This window comes from Malaya genurostris, chromosome 2, assembly GCF_030247185.1.
Source record: "Malaya genurostris strain Urasoe2022 chromosome 2, Malgen_1.1, whole genome shotgun sequence".
Taxonomy (NCBI): Eukaryota; Metazoa; Arthropoda; class Insecta; order Diptera; family Culicidae; genus Malaya; species Malaya genurostris.
In genome coordinates, this window is record NC_080571.1 from 83,950,790 (window position 1) to 83,970,174 (window position 19,385).

The window sequence follows — 19,385 nt, forward strand, 5'->3', positions numbered from 1 at the left end:
ACAAAGATCAATCTCGAGTCGGAAAATTGTGTCGAAAAACAACGGCCCATTCAAATGTAAATCAGGAAACATTAACTTGCGAACGCCCAGAAATCGTTTATGGAAATTTGGGTGGAAAATAAATTAGGTGTGATGTCTTTCGTGACTCATTTGATACAGCCATAAAAGAAACAATAGGACCTTAGCGCGTTATAAAAGCTCCGGTGCATCCAAAATTTGCTATGATTGATTTCAAGCGTTCCGTTGCACGATCAACAATAAATGACATTGAAGCTTGCCACCACAGTTCGATGGAATGCAATTGAACAAAGCTAAACACGAGATGTTTATACAATTCAAGTAGTAACATGTTGTTGAAATCCATTTTCTTCACGTTGCGTGTTACAATAAAATGAAAATCAATATGTGCTCTTTAACAGATGGGCTGAAAAGTCCCGGGCCTAAAAAAAAGAACACGATTTTTTTGGTTCAAAATTAACTTTATTCGTCAATGTAGTGCCCATCAAAAGCAACGCAGACGTTCAAGCACCGTTCTAACATTTCAATACAACTTTTGTAGAACGATTTATCTTTTGCCTCAGATTCAGCGATAACCTCTTAATTTGTGCGAAATTTCTAATTTCTTACCGGCGAGCATTTTTTCAGGTCTGCGAAAAGCCAGTAGTCGCTGGGAACCAAATCCGGCGAATACGGTGGATGCGGGAGCAATTCGAATTTCAATTCATGTAGTTTTGCCATTGTCTTGATTGACTTTTGACACGGTGCGTTGTCTAGATGAAACAATATTTTTCTTTGCTATTTCAGCCTTCAAACGCTCCAATAACGCTATATAATATTCACTGTTAATGGTATTTCCTTTCTCAAGATAGTCGATAAATAACCTTTCCAGCCGATAAAGCTAGCTTCAGATAGAATTGGAACAAAGACAATTGCCTGTATTTCAGTTATTTATTATTGAATTCATCGTCATCTGATTGATGTCTTTGGCAACCTTTCCCTTTGCCTTAAGTCTCCTCTTCATGATTGCCCGGTATTTCTCAATAGGGCGGAACTGGGGGCAGTTGGGTGGGTTAATGATTTTCAGAACAAACTGGACCCCTTTCTCTGCATACCATTCTTGAACGACTTTGCTGTAATGACAGCTTGCCAAATCTGGCCAAAACATTACGAGATGGTTGTGGGATCGAATGAACGGCAAAATTCGTTTTTGAAGACACTCTTTTTGGTATAGTTCCGATGTCATTGTCTTATTTGTAACGACAACTTTCGTTTTTTTTTGCCACAGCTGCAAATGCCCTGCCAAATCATAAATTTTCTTGCAAAGCCAAGTAAAATTTTTGACCTGGGATTTGCCCGAACTCAGCCTTGACATAGGTTTCATCGTCCATCAGAAGACACCCGTCGAACTTGGTCAGCACCTGGTCATATAGTTTCCGAGCACGAATTTTGACCACACTATTCTGTTTTATGCTCCGATTTGGCTGTTTGCTAACTCGATACGACTTGATTCTTTCCCGGAATCGAGTTCTCCTCACGGTACTGTGGGCAGGACCGAGTTTTCTGGCCAAATCACGGTCCGACAGATTAGGATTCCTCTTAATCGTCTTCAAAATCTTACCACGCAGTTTCCGGTCGACAGTTCCACTCCGACGATTGGCTTGAGGCTTCCGAATCGTCGTCAATGTTTCCTTATACCGTTTGATAACGCGCCATACGGTATTTCTGGGCAATTTCAGCTGTTTAGCTAGCCTTGATGCAGACCACAATGGATTTTCCCAAAAACTGTGCACAATTTTTTCCCTTCTTTCGGCTTCCATGTTAATTGTTTACAAAGTACAGTCGATTTGCGGAATGTCAAAAATCATACGTGAAACTGACAAAATTCCCGACACGTGGGCGCCAAGAACTTCCAAATCCGTCCACCAGGAGCGCCACAATATGAGCAAAAGTTCGTTCCAATTCTAAATGAAGCAAGCTTTAGTTGTTCTTTCGGGTGCTTTGGACGAGGTTCACCCGTTGCTGTCCACTCAGATGACGATCGTTTTGATTCTGGAGTGAAGTGATGAATCCATGTTTCATCCATTGTCACATATCAACGCAAAAATTTCGGTTTGTTACGTTTAAACATGGCCAAACACTGCTCAGAATCATCAACACGTTCTCGTTTTGTCAGCTGTGAGCAAACGCGGCACCCAACGCAAACCAACGTTTTATTGTTTTATTTATTTTTCTGATGGAGCGCCATCTATGTGTCAGGCTCAGGACTTTTCAGCCCATGTGTTAAGTTCCAGGAGAACGTCACCGAGGTTCATACATGTGAGCAAAACGAAAGGTTCCACGACAACCTTTTGTCATGCCTAATCGAGCAAAAACTGAAAATCGGTATTTATCTGTATGAGCAGTGAATTATCGGTATTTCAGGAGAACATATCTGTATAAGCGGTATAGTGGTTTACCTGGCAACATTGAACTTGATTGTGTTCGCCAAACAAAAAAATGTTTACGCCAGTGCCGTTAAATTTAATTTAATGTCATTCAATTGATATCGACTATTAGGTTTTACACGAACATGACATAACCTCACAAAAATGAGCAAAATGAACGAATTTTGACAGCTATTTCTAATAGCACGTATTCAAATTAGAATGAACATATAAACAAACCACTGATAAGGAGTGTGTCGTTAAGTAGTTAGCAACATTCAAACAGTTATTACTCTGAAATGGCTTAATTTTTTGCAGCGTGTTTTGCGGTGACCAGGGTTGTCACATATACAGATTAATCTGCATTTTACAGATTTTTCAGATAAAATTGTGACCAAGATTCTGTATATGCAGATTACAGATTTTTGGCGAAAAATACAGATTTGTACAGATTTTTGATAGCGTGGATTGAAAATTGTGTAATGATCGAGTTAAAATGTATTAAATAATGGTATTGATTTTTTTGTTCAAAGTGAAAACATTATCTTGATTGTGTGTTAATTCTAAAAAGAGGATAAAACTTTTATAAAAAAGTATGTTAAGGACAGTAAACAGTTCAACACCAACATCGGGATGATTCAATGGATCAGAGTTCGGAACTTCCTGAAAACGTACAAGAAACAGAAGGTGCCGAAAAAGTCCCTGGTACAGCAAGTTCAGGCCAAAACAAGAGCGCGAAAACTGTATAACCGGATTCTAAAGAATAAAGACGGATGCATCCTGATCGACGACGAAACCTACGCCAAGGAAGACTCTCGAGCGCTGCCCGGACCGCAATATTATACGAAATCGGTGTACCAGGACCTGGACGACGCTGACACCACGGTGGCGATGGAAAAAGAGTGTCTCCAAAAACAAATTTTGCCGTTCATTCGATTCCACGACCATCCCGTAATGTTTTGGCCAGATTTAGCAAGCTGTCATTACAGCAAAGTCGTTCAAGAATGGTATGCAGAGAAAGAGGTCCAGTTTGTTCCGAAAAACCTTAACCCACCCAACTGCCCCCAGTTCCGCCCTATTGAGAAATACTGGGCAATCATGAAGAGGAGACTCAAGGCAAAGGGAAAGGTTGTCAAAGACATCAATCAGATGACGACCTGGTGGAATAAGATAGCTAAAACGATGGACGAAGAAGGTGTGCGCCGCCAATTGAGCCGTGATACAGGAAAAAATCGAGAATTCCTTCGAAACCGTGACGAATAATTTTATCCCTATTTTTTCTTAAAAGTATGAAGAAAACGCTACATTTGTACAAAAAAAGATCTTGAATTCAATAATAAATAACTGAAATACAGGCAATTGTCTGTGTTCCAATTCTATCTGAAGCAAGCTTTAGCTCTATCATCTATGAAACAAAACATCATTTTTTTTATACCAAATATAACAGTAATACCTGGTGACCTATCATAAGTATACATCGTTATACGTAAATATTACACTCAATGCTTCGTTTGTATATTGAATATAGGAATAGTCCTGACCAATTCAGATTTTTGGATTACATTCGGTTTAATAATTCTTAGTTCGTCGAATATATAAAATATATTATTTCGTCCCACCTGTACATCATACACGAAGATAATTTTTCACTTGCTACGAACCGTTAGACTTTGTAATTTCTAAGGTTTGTAATTTCTGTAAAGTGGCTCAAATGTGGAATATATTATGAGGAAAAATGCATGACTACAGGGTCCGGCACTCGAAGTGTAACCAATTAAAAAGGCCATAAATTCAGTTTGGAAAATTACCTTTACTTAGTTCAAAGTACAAATGTGTAAAAATAATACAAAATTCAGAATCAATTCACTTTTGCTCGATATGACCACCTTTTGCCTTGACTTGATGACTTGAGAGAGCGAAGGAGTTGCTTCGTTTGGCCGAATGTGACTTGCAGGTATTTTGGCCCACTCGCGGACAATAACTTTTTTCAGCGCCTCGAGACTGGTGTATCTTTTAGTTCGGACTTTGCTCTCAAAATGGCCCAAAGAGAATAATCCATTGGATTCGCATCTGGTGAATTCGAGAACCATTGTGTGGACGTGATGAAGTTCGGAACGTTGTTTTTCAGCCATTCTTGGTTCACTCGAGCTTTGTGAGACGGTGTCGAGTCCTGCTGAAACGTCCATGGTCTGCCACCGAAATGTTTGTCTGCCCACGGCTTCAATGCAACTTCAAGAATACTTTCCCGATCATATGTCGCATTTACCTTGACGCCAGGCTCGATGAAAACGATTGGAGAGCGCCCATCTGCGGTTACAGCGGCCCAAACCATTATCTGTTGCGGGTGCTGCCTCCTGGTGGCCAATCGATGACTCAAATTCTCGTATGAACGGTCGGTCAAGTAAACCCTATCGTTTTGAGAGCTTACGAATTGCTCAATTGGAAAAATTTTCTCGTCAGAAAATACAATGTTCGGAAATTGACCGCTTTCGGCCAAACGAAGCAACTCCTTCGCTCTCTCAAGTCATCAAGTGAAGGCAAAAGGTGGTCATATCGAGCAAAAGTGAATTGATTCTGAATTTTGTATTATTTTCACACATTTTGTACTTTGAATTAAGTAAAAGTAATTTTCCAAACGGAATTTATGGCCTTTTTAATTGGTTACACTTCGAGTGCCGGACCCTGTAACTCGAATACAGCTGTAGCTCAATTGGATAAAACGGCAGGTTTTCTCTAGGATAGAATCAAATCCGTTAGATTTATATTCATTCATAGAGTTGAAATCAACGGTAAATGAATGAAACGAGAGCAACGCAAAACATTTATAATGTTTTTTTTCTATTCCTTTTGACACTGTCGATAACACAGTTGGATGAGCACGCTCAAATAATTTTAAACAGTATTTTGCTGCAAAACTATAACAGAACAATACTACAAACGGTTCGAGCGGTAATTGTAAATCAGAGTGTATGCAAACGTGTATATTGTATTGTAAAATTGTTCGAGAAAATTGTCATTTTTGTATGGTAACGTTACTTAACAGTCTATTCGGTATAAGGAGTGTATCGAAAATGAGCTATCCACAAATTTTTCCTTCAAATTATGATAAAAAACGATAATTTATTCAAACTAAAAATTGATCCTTTATTGTACGAGGTTAAACTTGAGCATAATGGAAACCGGATGAAATTTAAGTTATTCCTTCACGAATTTTCTAACTTTTGATCGAACGCTCTTCATCAAGTTCCGGACAAGTGTTGCATTGCATTTTATGGACGCTTGAGCCCAAATTTTTGTGAACTCCTACATGTTCCCAGCTGCCTTACCAGTCTTCTTGAAGACCCTCTTCACGATTGCCCGGTAACGTTCGACAGGTCGAAGCTAAGGGCAATTTGGTGGATTGATATTTTCCTCAACGAAATTTACATCCTTTTCCGCAATCCATTTGAAAGTGGTTTTGGCATAGTGAGCCGACGCTAAATCCGGCCAGAACGGTGGAGGTGTCCTATGCTTATTATATAAAGGCAGCAATCTCTTCTGGAGACACTCAGATCGATAGATTTCCGCATTTATAGTTCCGGTATTGTAAAAAATGTTTGACTTCAAACCACAGGAACATATTGCTTGCCATGCCAGTACCTTTCGACCGATTTTCTCCACTTGAATCGACCTGTCCGCATCGCTCACATTCTTCCCAACGATGACAGTAAAGTATTGTGGACCTGGAAGGGTTTTTAAGTCTCATCGTCCATCAAAACGCATGCATCCGGATACTGCAAAAGACGCGAATACAATTTCCGGGCCCTTGTTGCTGCCTGCTTCTTCTGTTCTACACTTTGTTTCGAGATTTGCTGCATCTTGTAGGTCTTCAGATGATTTCGCCTCTTGATACGCTGGATCATTCCGACACTCGTTCCTGCTTTTTTGGCCCAATCACGTATTGACATTGATTTGTTCTTTATGATTAGAGATACCAATTTCTGGTCCAGTTTCGGGTTGGAAGAACCAGGTTTTCTGCATCTTCCTGGTAGCTCATCCAAAGAATAATGTTCCCCAAACATATTACTGATGGTGTGAACACTGGCATAATGAATTCCAAACCGCTTCGCCAATTTTCGCATAGTAATACCTTTCTCACTTACCCATGTGTCCAGAACCTTAATTTTCACTTCCTTTTCAATACGCAACATTTTGAAAACGCAGAATTTCAACCGCACAAACAAGTAAACAAACGAAAGCTGACAGCCAAACGCACAGCATGCTGTGATCTGAGTATAAAAAACCATCACAAATGCATGCGTACAACACGAATGTATGTGGATAGCTTACTTTCGATACACTCCTTATTGTAAAATCGGGCCTGACCACAAGGGATATAGTAACAGGGTGGCAAGTGACCGGGAAAATCGGGAAAACCGGGAAAAAGTCGGGAATCTGGTTTTACCGGGAAAAAGTCGGGAATTTTAGTGCAAATCCGGGAAAAATTTTTCTAGTCCTAATCTTAGTATCGATTTTCAGCGTCATGATTTATCTGATACAACAAATGAAAAGATGAAGGCCATTTTGTATTTGAACTAGGAGTTCAGGACAAGTTTTGAAACTTCTTATTGTCCCTCACAAGTTCAATGGTGCACAATCCATTGAAAATGGAGCCAACACCTCAGCAATTTTAAATAAATAAGAGCTTTCTTAGTTGTCATCAATAACAGCATAATCAATGCTCATAATGGAAAATAAAAATAATTTGGATGCTTCTGCTGGATTTCTATTAAATCTCGACAAATATTCGAAAAGATTCCAAGTGCAAAGGACAGTTTCTCTTTGTTTATTTTCTCTTTAAATTTAAATTTGTCAAAGTAATGTCAAATTGTGACAATACTTGTCTAGTAATTTTGGTATTGATTTCAATAGGATTCGCAAAATCGACAAAGCATTTTATCCACCGTTTGCAAGAAATATTTGAGTTTTTCAGAGTTCGTAAGAGCTTGTTCAGTGTCGATGATAGGAGAGTCGAATTTAGATCATCTCAGTCACTAGAGGCATAGATTGTTGTTGTTTTTCCAAAGTGACAAGCGTACATTTTATGAATTCTAGAAGGATTTTGTTCTCTCGCCAGAACCCAACTTGGAAAGAATATCGTATATGTTGTTAGCAATGGCCTCTCGTCCTCATGTGCACCTCGTGCACTGCACAGCTGGCCAAATAGGCTCTGTGAGAACTTGTATGCACACATTCAGGAGAGGCTTCAGTGGCTTATGCTTATGGCAGTTGAAAACAAATTGCTGTCTCAGTTGCATACCATATAAGCAGTGCACAACCCGTAAATTTTGTCACGAAACGCCACTGGTTGTTAGAAGTAATCGGGTTTGAGGGAGGAGTGTTGTGCTTTAGTTCATTCATTTTTAATTTTTAACCTTATACTATACCAGGCTAAAAAAGTATTGGAATATACTAGAGATGGTCAGTCCGCGTACAGTCCAAAAGAACTAGTTTTCCTCTAAGATTGAGTATACTGGAGTTCTTTATTGAAGAACGATATCTCTCTATTCATCTCAATAGAATAGTCTTTTGAAACGTTTGCTGGTTCGAGGAATCTGGTAGAAGTTCGCGAACTTTGAAAATGTATACAAAAGATAATGATTATTGGTAGAACACATGCAAAAAGACTTTATTATTATTGAATCTGTTTACAACAAAATTTAATTTATAGCTCTCATATTATTTTCGAAGAAACATACAAAGTTTCAGAAAAACGAAAGAACGGTTCAATAGAACTAATTCTTTCGGTACAACTATCAAGTTCTCAACAGTTCTTTGAAATGAACGATTTTGCCCATTTCTAGAATACACTCCTAACTTGCATTAGTTTTAGGAAGGACTGATTTTCCAAATAGTCTTTGAAAGACTGATTCAGTGGTAGTCTTGAAAAAGATTGATTAGTTCGAAAAATAATTATTATTTTTAATTGTAAGACTTTAAATTTAATTTTTCATAATTAGGCTTTCAAATAACTGATGATATTTCTGAAAAACTACAAAACACCACCAATAATCATCGAATATGATGTGAAAGCTGCGCTTAAGGGCATTATTGGAAAAAGCAAGAAGTTTAAAAAAATTGTGTTGATTTTTCAAGAAAATTGTAATAATTTTGATGCTTCATTCCTTCGTGAAATGCAAGACTGATCACTTTCATCACCGTTGGCCAGATATGTTTTCTTGTTTTAATCCTATTGTTACATCGAAGTTACTGGCGAAGTAAAATGCAAAATAAAGACGAAATACATTGGGCTGGATGGTACTGTTAGTTCAGAAGATAAACGTTTGGACAAACTGTGGATGAGAGTTTCAATCGTAGTTCCAAGGAGATACCCGAAAAATACTTATTTCTCAACTCTCGATGTTTTTTGGACATGTGAAAAAAACCGGAAATTTTTAGTCTCGCGCACCGGGAAAAACGGGAAAAAAACCGGGAAATTGAAATCGCTAATTCACTTGCCACCCTGTAGTAAATAAGATTATCCGAAACGTCGATTTATCGTTTTCTAAACAATAAGAGAAAAGGAAACGAAACAATAATTTATCCTCGAAATACCATTCCTGTAGACGTAAAAGTATATGGCTCCGATTTATTCGGGTAGATATATGAAATGTATTTAGAGAAACACATTACAAAAAGTGTTGATTTTTAGCAGTGTTTCTTGAGTACACTCTTATTAGCCGCTAGATAATTTTGGGAAGAAACCTACCCAACATCAACTAAAGTCATTTAGGGGTTAGCCTATGTTTGTGTTTAGGGCACATAACCGTTTTTACTGTTCTTTACGTTTCGTCTTAGACTCGTCAGTGCAGAGCAGTTCAAATTGCAAATAGCATTAACACTCCTAATACCAAGCCTAAAAAAGTTACGCGAAGCACCAAGCCTCAAAAAAAGTTGGAACGGTAACTTTGAGCAATCATAGCTCAGTTGTTACTTGACCAATTTCGATAAATTTTTCACCCTCGAATGTTGTGAAGTTTGTAGATTATTTCAAGTATATCATTATTGACGATCTTTTAGGAAAAACTAATGAAAATCTGATTTTTCCCGTTCCAAGTTTTTTTTCAAGCTCAAAATATGCCCTATCTGCATTCAAGCGGCACCTGCATCGCGAATCGGATATTGAGAACTTCAACTTTACCGAGTCATAACTTTGTTGTTAGTCAACCGATCTTCAAAATTTGTTCACCATTCGAAAGGTAATACTTCCACAAATAAAATGCACTGAAAAAAAAAAATGAAAAATAGGGATGTCTACCCAAAGTAATAATGAAAACTGTAGATAGATGACCTAAAAAAAGGTGAGACTTTTTACAATGATCGTAAATATCTCGAAATTCAAAGCGATGACCTATATATTTTTACACATCATTCGATTGCTAGTGATACCAGCTACAATTTTCGCTCAACTACCATTCCTGCACAATCAAAAGAAAACATTAAAAAATCGATGAATTCATAAATATATATGAATTTTTCATTGTTTTTTTTTTCAAATGTTTGTATATAATTAAAAAAAAAGCGATGACATGTACATTTTTTTGATTCAAAATGATGGAATCATTACCAGAAACAATGTATTGATGACCAAAATTATATATCCGTTCAAAGAATTTCAAGAAATTTGGTACAAATACAGAGAATTTTTTGTATTATTGGAAAAATTTTGCCAAACAACATGAAATCAAAACTTTTAAATTTTATGACATATATTTTTTTATTATTTTAGTTGGAAATTTATTATAAACAAAATTTACAAAAAAAAACTGAACCTTGGATTTCACTGAAAATTTTAAAAATTTTAGTAAATAACCTAAAACTCTAAAAATAGTTATATTTTTGTATAGGACAAACGATCTAAAAAAATTTTATGCAAAACCCAAACGCAATTGATAACTACTAAAATTCTGATTTTGTTGTAGGTTTGCCGTATCCTTTCGGGGATGCAGGACGATTTATTTCTTTATGTTTTGCGCTGTTTGTCCACCTCACCCAATTCCCAATTCCCTTCCATGTTCCTTTTATGCTTCCCTTCCCATCAGGAAGTTGATGAGAAGCTACGATAAGGCACAAATTTCCAAATAACTAGGGGAACATGTCATTTGAGCCAATTAGTTCTGATAACATAGGTGCAGCATTCAAACGAAGAGGTTGTTTTTCGAGACGAAGACAACTGTAGGCTGCAAATAGATTGGTTGGTTGGTGCTAATCGCAAAGGCTGCTGCAAAGCCAATATTCGGGGTGATTTCAGTTTCATAAGTACCTGAAATAGTGGAACTCACTTCACTGAGAAAGATGGCCTAACCGATTTGAGAACTGTTTAATTTTGTAGGTTACACTAGTTCATGCACTAGATTTCATGTTTTTTCAAAAATCAAACAAAACTGTTTGAAGAATACATTTTTTATATGAGAATAAGAGAGATATGAGAAAAACATCAACTAGGTGGATAAAAACAAGTTTTACTTAATTTCGTGTGATTTTTTGTGCTAAATTCAGAATTCTACATTTTCTGAATTGTTTAATAATGTTTAAATTTTATACATTTCGAAATAATTCTAAGTTTGTGATATTTAAATTTTAATCTTCTATCGATTATAATTGATGTTGTTTAGGATAGCGGAAAATTTAAGATATATGTTTTTGTTCTTAATTGCTTGTAAAACAAAAATCAAGCAATATATTTTTGCCTTTCTCTATAGAAAGGTATTAGAATTGCTGGAAAACCGACTTTCGAACGGAGCCTCGGAGACCCATAGTGTTATATACCATTCGACTCAGCTCGACGAGATCGGAAAATGTCTGTGTGTGTGTGTATGTGTGTGTGTATGTGTGTTAGAGATGGTCGGGTATAGAAATTCTTATACCCGAACCCGACCCGTACCCGAGTGATCAGCAAAAAAAATTACCCGCACCCGACCCGTACCCGATTAAAAATTTAAAAAATTACCCGTACCCGACCCGTACCCGATCAATAATAAAAAAAAATTACCCGTACCCGACCCGTATCCGTTTAAAAATTACCTGTACCCGTACCCGACCCGAATAAGTAGTAAAAAGTTTACCAAAATTCAGGATGGAAAAAAATAGTGTTTTAGATAGCGAGCTAGATAGAGCGTATCAGGCTCTAGTTTGTCAGTAAAATACATTAAAATGCTTGTTTACATTTAAACATATAAATACACTGTGAAGCATGAATAGATTTCCAATGTCTTTGGTACTTTATACTCATTTACAAATGTCAACAAAAAGGAGTAATATCTACTCAAATTTTTCGAGAAGCATATATATCCAAAATGTCGTAATACCCATTGTATTTTATTTTGGGTAGGTATGGTTTTTACGAAACAGTGCGACTTTTGATCCAATTCTTTAGAACCACAAGTAAGCGTGCTCATTATCTTGACACACAAATAAAAATTCACATTAGAATCACTTGAAAAATCACGAACATCCCCTAAAATTAATCATCGGTTCGTTTACGTGAATTGACCAAACATCAAATAATTCACGTGTATTCCCGGTGTGAAAAATTCAATTTTGAAAATGGTGAACTGTGAGTCCTTCAAGTGTAAGTAGTTTGAACATTTGTGAGAAATTTTTTTTGGTTACATTTTTTTTACTACAAAGCAAAATGAATTATCATTTTGATTTAAATTAATCTGTCAAATATGCCCGTTTTGTAAGCCTTACAAACCCACACCAACGATGTTAACGGGAGCTGGTGGTTTTTACAGCCATTGAACTTCTGTTCCACCTCCCTTGGAACCCTCATTTGAGCATTTCGCGTGAAAAGATTTTCACCCGTACTTTTGCGACTGTCACGCATCGAGATTTTCAGTGAAAAGAAACGTAAATTAACTCGACGTCAACATTTCAAAAAGGCCTAAAAACAATTGACAGATTTTCTTTGTTTACTTTCTCTTTCGACTATATCTGCGTTATTATACAAACGTTCGTTACATATTTGGTAATGTTGGAAACATGTAGATATTATCTTTCATTCTACACGAATACTTTGTAGGTACACGTGAAAATTAAGGAGATATTCACAAAAGAGAAAGTAAACAAAGATAAACTCTCATTGGTTTATGTGCCCTTATGAAATGTTGACATCGAACTGGTAATATAGCTCAACTTGCTGTGCCATCAATCGGTGTCATTTCAAGTGAGGTGACACCACCCAGAAGTGAAGAATAAGAAGAACTTCTATGCAGATTTTCTGAAATAAATGTTCATGTTTTTATGGTTAGAATCCTAATGATTTATATGTAAATTTTGAAAATCTCCAACCATATTTAAAATAACAGTTTTCTGGTATCTGAATGTGATATGAGTACTACACTACATTTTGTATATTAATCAAATAATTTTTACTGGATTGTGCATTAAACAGCTTTAAAATGGCAGTCCATTAAAACCTACGTGGAAAGTAGGGTCTGACCGCAACATCTTAGAGCTAAGGCAGTATATCTTATTAAATATGTTATAAAAAAGTAGGGTGGAAAATATTCACATAACTTTTCACGTAACTATGATTGATCGTTTTTTTTTTTAAATGAAGAAAAGAAATGTTTTTTTCTGGAAAAAGATGCCAGTTTTCAGGTCTGGTTCTAGGCGCGAATGTCAAAACCCCTTGAATCAAATTGTTTATTTTTCGGAACAACTGTTTTGCAGTAAAAAATTCTCGTCAACGTGTAAACATATTTATGTGAAGTACAAATGGTCGGGTAATCGACCAGAAAAAAAATTTTACCCGTACCCGACCCGTACCCGAGTGAGTAGTAAATTTTTTTACCCGACCCGACCCGTACCCGAGTAAGCAGTAAATTTTTTTTACCCGTACCCGACCCGTACCCGATTGAAAATAAAAATTTTTACCCGTACCCGACCAAAAACCCGTCGGGTACGGGTACGGGTCGGGTTTCGGGTAAAATACCCGATACCCGACCATCTCTAATGTGTGTGTGTGTATGTATGTGCACTTTTCGAAGATATTTGAACGCGCTCAATTTTCTCAGAGATGGCTCAACCGATTTTAACAAACTTGGGCTCGTTTGAAAGCTACTGTCGGGCCATTGATCAAGTTCGAAGATCAAATGGCTGTGACTTTTGGTTCCGGAGATATGATTGTATAAGTGACGTAACCGACAAAAATCGTGCTATTTGAACGCGCTCAATTTTCTCAGAGATGGCTGAACCGATTTTAACAAACTTGGGCTCGTTTGAAAGCTACTGTCGGGCCATTGATCAAGTTCGAAGATCAAATGGCTGTGACTTTTGGTTCCGGAGATATGATTGTATAAGTGACGTAACCGACAAAAAGCGTTGTATTTGAACGCGCTCAATTTTCTCAGAGATGGCTGAACCGATTTTAACAAACTTGGGCTCGTTTGAAAGCTACTGTCGGGCCATTGATCAAGTTCGAAGATCAAATGGCTGTGACTTTTAGTTCCGGAGATATGATTGTATAAGTGACGTAACCGACAAAAAGCGTTGTATTTGAACGCGCTCAATTTTCTCAGAGATGGCTGAATCGATTTTAACAAACTTGGGCTCGTTTGAAAGCTACTGTCGGGCCATTGATCAAGTTCGAAGATCAAATGGTTGTGACTTTTGGTTCCAGATATATGATGGTATAAGTGACGTAACCGACAAAACACATTGATTTTTACCGCTCTTATATATATGGGTGCCAAAATTTTAGGATCACCTGTATTTTCGTTAAGTTCTAGTGCTCAAAAGTTTAAGCACCTCGAAAAAAGCCTTCATGCAAAATTTGACCTAAATCGGACATGCGTAAGAGGTGCTGCCCGTTGGTAAAGGTTTGACAATTTTCGACCTTGAAAAAGCACCATAGAGGGGAGTACATGAAATTTCCAAAATCGAAATTTTTTTTGATGCCGAAACTCTTAAAACTGCATGAAACATCGAAATTTAGTGTCATCTCAAAAAAATTTTTTTTTTTAAAAATCAACTTCTTTTCGAGATGACACTAAATCTCGACGTTTCATGCGATTCTAAGCCTTTTGGCATCAAAAATTTTTTTTCGATTTCGAGAATTTCATGTACTCCCCCCTATGGTGATTTTTCAAGATATATGAAAATTCCACTAAGTGGACTAGGAAGGCTTTTTTTTAGATTAGCATCACTGATTACAAATAGGCAACGCAAATGTCAAGCACTGGTTTGGAAAAATGATGCTGACTGTGTGACATAAACACTGAAGCATGCTTTTGTGAACTACTCGAATCAATCTGAATCAATTGGTGTTAAAATTAGTATCCAAAATTATTTAATAAAAGTATGAAACATATTTTCATGAGACTGTTATGAAAGAAGAGAAAGGCATTATCACACCACTAGGTGGATTAAGAAGGGTTTTTAATAGTAGTTGGTTTCTTTTGCCATGGGTTAGTATATGAAATTCATATAATTTTACGTTCTATTTCTTATTGTACAAAGTCATTGAAATAATTTAAAATTTTCGTGTTTATTTTATTAATAGAAACAAATTCTACGTCTCTTTGAAACAGATGAAATCAAAACGGATTCCAATATTTTAACTTTGATTCACAGAAACGTTGGAACGAAATATATATCAGAAATTTTGAAATTTCCGATCTTCTACCGATTTTTTGAGATTTTATGGAAAACCTAGAACAAAAAAAACTAATTTTAGTAGTTATCAATTCCGTTTGGGCTGTGCATAAAAATTGTTTAGATCTTTTGTCCAATACAAAAACATAATTATTTTTAGAGTTTAGGTATATTTACCAAAATTTTTAAGATTTTCAGTGAAATCCAAGTTTCAGTTTTTTTGTAAATTTTGTTCATAATAAATAATAAAAAATATATGTCAAAAAATTTCAAAGTTTTGATTTGTTTTTTGTTTTGGCAAAATTTTCCCAATAATAAAAGTTTTCTGTATTTGTACCAAATTTCTTGAGATTCTTTGAACGGATATATAATTTTGATCATCAATACATTGTTTTTGGTAATGATTCCAATATTTTGAATCAAAAAAATGTACATGTCATCGCTTTAATTTTTGAGTTATATACAAACATGTGAAAAAAAATGAAAAATTCGTATATATTTATAAATTCATCGATTTTTTAATGTCTTCTTTTGCTTGTGCAGGAATGGTAGTTGAGCAAAAATTGTAGCTGGTATCACTAGCAATCGAATGATGTGTAAAAATATATAGGTCATCGCTTTGAATTTCGAGATATTTACGATCATTGTAAAAAGTCTCACCTTTTCTTAGGACATCTATCTACAGTTTTCATTATAACTTTGGGTAGACAACCCTATTTTTAGTTTTTTTTCAGTGCATTTTATTTGTGGAAGTAGTACCTTTCCAATGGTGAACAAATTTTGAAGATCGGTTTACTAACAACAAAGTTACGACTCGGTAAAGTTGAAGTATCCAATATTTTCTATGCGACGATTATGCCAAAGGAAAGAAAATAGAAAAGCAGATAGGGCAACTTGGAACGGGAAAAATCAAATTTTCATTGGTTTTCCTTTACAAAACGTCTGCTACAAAGTTTTGGAATCAATCTACGAACTTCACAAAATTCGAGGGTGTAAAATTTATTGAGATTCGTTGAAAAACAGCTGAGCTATGACAGCTCAAAGTTACCGTTCCAACTTTTTTTGAGGCTTGGTATTTGGAGTGTTAACTTTACGTCTGCTTAGCGGTTCAAGTTGAACTGTTTAAGTTTGCAATAAGCAGTTCAATTTGAACTGCTCTGCACTGACGAGTCTAAGACGAAACGTAAAGAACAGTATCAACTAAAGTGCATCTTCGCTTTTTTTGGTTATTAGTGAATTTCACGAGTAGAATTTTACGTTACTATCCAATGAAGGTTGCGGAGCAATTGGTTCATCAGTCGACCATTGATTCGTCGTTGCTGACGGTTACTGTTTTTTTTCTTTGCTATGTCTTATCGTCGGCTGAGACCGATTGCGGTCCATCTCGCCGCTGACGATTACTTTATCGGAAGCGTCGTTGTGTTTCTATCGTTTCTCTTATTGTTCCGGATGCTGGAAATAGAAGACATCATTGCATGGTGCCATTATGCTTCTAAACTCGACGCATGATATTCTGAAAATTTGAAAACTATTCAACGCCAGAAGTATGCTACTTGGATGCATCATATGTAAAGATTCCACAACATTAAATTGAACCGCGAAACACAAAACAATAATTCGTATCACTTGACACTTCCAATTCCGCCGAAACTGTTCACATTCATGCGTATAAATGGCGGACCGAAACCGTCTAATAAAATTAACAGTTCCCATAAATTAGCATTATCGTAATTTGCTTGCACGCAGTGCGCAACTATGCGGTAAAACTTAGCTTAGCTTAGCTTAAAGCACCGAAAAAACAGTCACGTTTGTTCGAACTCGAATTCACGGAGTCTTTTCTAATCCCTCGACAAATTCACATTTCCTTATCTACACTTACCTTCTCTACCTTATTCGTTTTTATAGTAAATATTCAAGATTGTTTTTGTCTATTTATCCGTTTGATTTTTCATTCGCAGACACTAACATATCACGGTAACCAGCAGTTAATCAACGCCATCCCACCCCCTCAAACCCGACTCTCTTAAAGGAATGACAATCGAAATGGCAGGCCTTCCGACGTCGGATATTTGCGCAAACACAAAGCTTGCCCGGGAGATGGCTGTCATGGGGAACTACGATTCGGCCGGGGTCTACTACAAGGGAGTGTTGGACACCCTTCAGCAGTTGCTGATTAGCATCTCGGAACCGATGCGACGCGGCAAGTGGATGATGGTTGGTTCCTCTTTTTCCCCTTTCCCGTGCATTTGCAAACCATTACATTTCCCTTTCGTTCCAATTCCAGATAATGCAGGAAATCAACAAAGAGTTCACCCAGATGAAACTGATCCAGCAAACACTGGCCGAAATCACGATGGACCTGCAGAATGCACCGCTCCAGGCGAGGATTCGGAATACACTGCAGGAAACCGCCAACAAGGATACGTCGATCTGGCTTCGTGGCGATCCGGAAGTTTGGCAACCATCGCACCCGAGCCGCGATCCGGACGTTTGGGGACCCCCACCGATGCCAATGGATCACAACACCGGCGGCCGGACGCTGGCTTCACGCAACCAGACACGTTCCAGTACGGCGTTGAACCGAAAGGCCGAAGTCAACCGAAAGAATGTGGCCACCAAATCGACGACGGTCGCAGCCGGTAGAAAAGGAATTGGCTCCAATGGTCGATCGACGGCGACCAACGGAAGGACGGGAACTCTGCCACGAAATAAAGGCAAAGCAGCGGGAAATGCTGCAACGGATGCTGGCAGTGAGCTGGCTAACAACAAAGGAGAGAAAGGTGACAAAGAGAAAAATGACGACGAAAGGGAAGAGCAGGATAGTCCGGAGGAACCGGAGCGAAAGTTTGAACCCGCCAGTCACGGTGATGTGGATCTAGTCGACATGCTGGAGCGTGATATTCTGCAGAAGAATCCTAACATCCACTGGGATGACATCGCGGATTTGCACGAAGCGAAACGCCTGCTGGAGGAAGCCGTCGTTCTGCCAATGTGGATGCCAGATTATTTCAAAGGCATTCGACGGCCTTGGAAAGGAGTTCTGATGGTGGGACCGCCCGGCACGGGTAAAACTATGCTCGCCAAAGCGGTGGCAACCGAGTGTGGAACCACGTTCTTCAATGTGTCCTCTTCGACGCTAACCTCCAAATATCGCGGTGAATCGGAGAAACTAGTCCGCCTTCTGTTCGAAATGGCACGCTTCTACGCACCCAGCACCATCTTCATCGACGAGATCGATTCTCTCTGCTCGAGGCGTGGCTCCGAATCGGAACACGAGGCTTCCCGTCGTGTGAAATCCGAACTGCTAGTACAAATGGACGGAGTCAGCAACGATGAGGCGAGTAAAATCGTAATGGTCCTGGCGGCAACGAACTTCCCGTGGGACATCGACGAGGCGCTGCGACGTCGGCTGGAGAAACGTATCTACATCCCACTGCCCAACAAGGAAGGCCGGGAGGCTTTGCTCAAAATCAACCTGCGCGAAGTCAAGGTAGACGAATCGGTCAATTTAAACACGATTGCATCCCGGCTGGACGGTTATTCCGGTGCGGACATTACCAATGTGTGTCGCGATGCCAGTATGATGTCAATGCGGAGGAAAATTGCCGGCCTCAAACCGGAACAGATCCGACAGCTGGCCAAGGAAGAGCTGGACCTGCCCGTTTCCAATCAGGACTTCACCGAAGCGATCGGCAAATGCAACAAGAGTGTCTCGCGGGACGATCTCATCAAGTATCAGCAGTGGATGAAGGAGTTCGGTTCGTCGTGATGTTGTTGAGTCTGAGCCATCGAACCGGAAGTGAGTGAGTGGATCAACGTGCAATATTCGCAAGTAACCCTGCCCCGCCCCCCAGCCATCATTTGATTCAAATCTTGTGTTTTAACAGTTTATTTTGAGGCATTTTTACACGATCATTTTTAAACAGTTTTCGATTTTAATCCTGTGGTGAATCCTATTTTCGATTCGGTTGGTTTGGTCGGTAACCCAGCAAACCGAATTCCTGATTGTACTGTAACCGAAATATGTATTCTAATTTTTGGAATGATTGTTTTCTCTCTTCGCGTCTTACGTTTCTTTTCGAGAACCACCTCTAATGCATGTTTAGTTTAGTTGTCCTGCCAATTGAGTCATATTTTGATTTTTCTTATCTGAGATAGTTCTATTGCAACAGGCCGCCCATGAATGGTAACAAAACTACGCGAGGAACGCTTCAATTGCTCTAGTTTTGCGCAGTTTCTTCACAATATCAGTAGTTCAAGGTTGAATAAAATTAATACTTTAAAAATATTGTAAAACTAGGAACACTGAAAATGCATCTTTGA

At 38.0% G+C, this 19,385-nt stretch overlaps 1 protein-coding gene across 2 annotated transcripts in view; it reads left to right on the forward strand.

The window, feature by feature from the left end:
• The window catches only part of LOC131427368 (katanin p60 ATPase-containing subunit A-like 1), an 80,490-nt gene extending 61,105 nt beyond the window's left edge, over positions 1-19,385 (forward strand). For both annotated transcript variants that reach the window (XM_058590491.1, XM_058590492.1), the window contains 2 exons: positions 17,021-17,276; positions 17,347-19,385. In XM_058590491.1, coding sequence (XP_058446474.1) covers positions 17,094-17,276; positions 17,347-18,831 — 1,668 coding nt within the window. In that variant the 5' untranslated portion in view covers positions 17,021-17,093 and the 3' untranslated portion in view covers positions 18,832-19,385. The remainder of the gene's footprint in view (positions 1-17,020; positions 17,277-17,346) is intronic.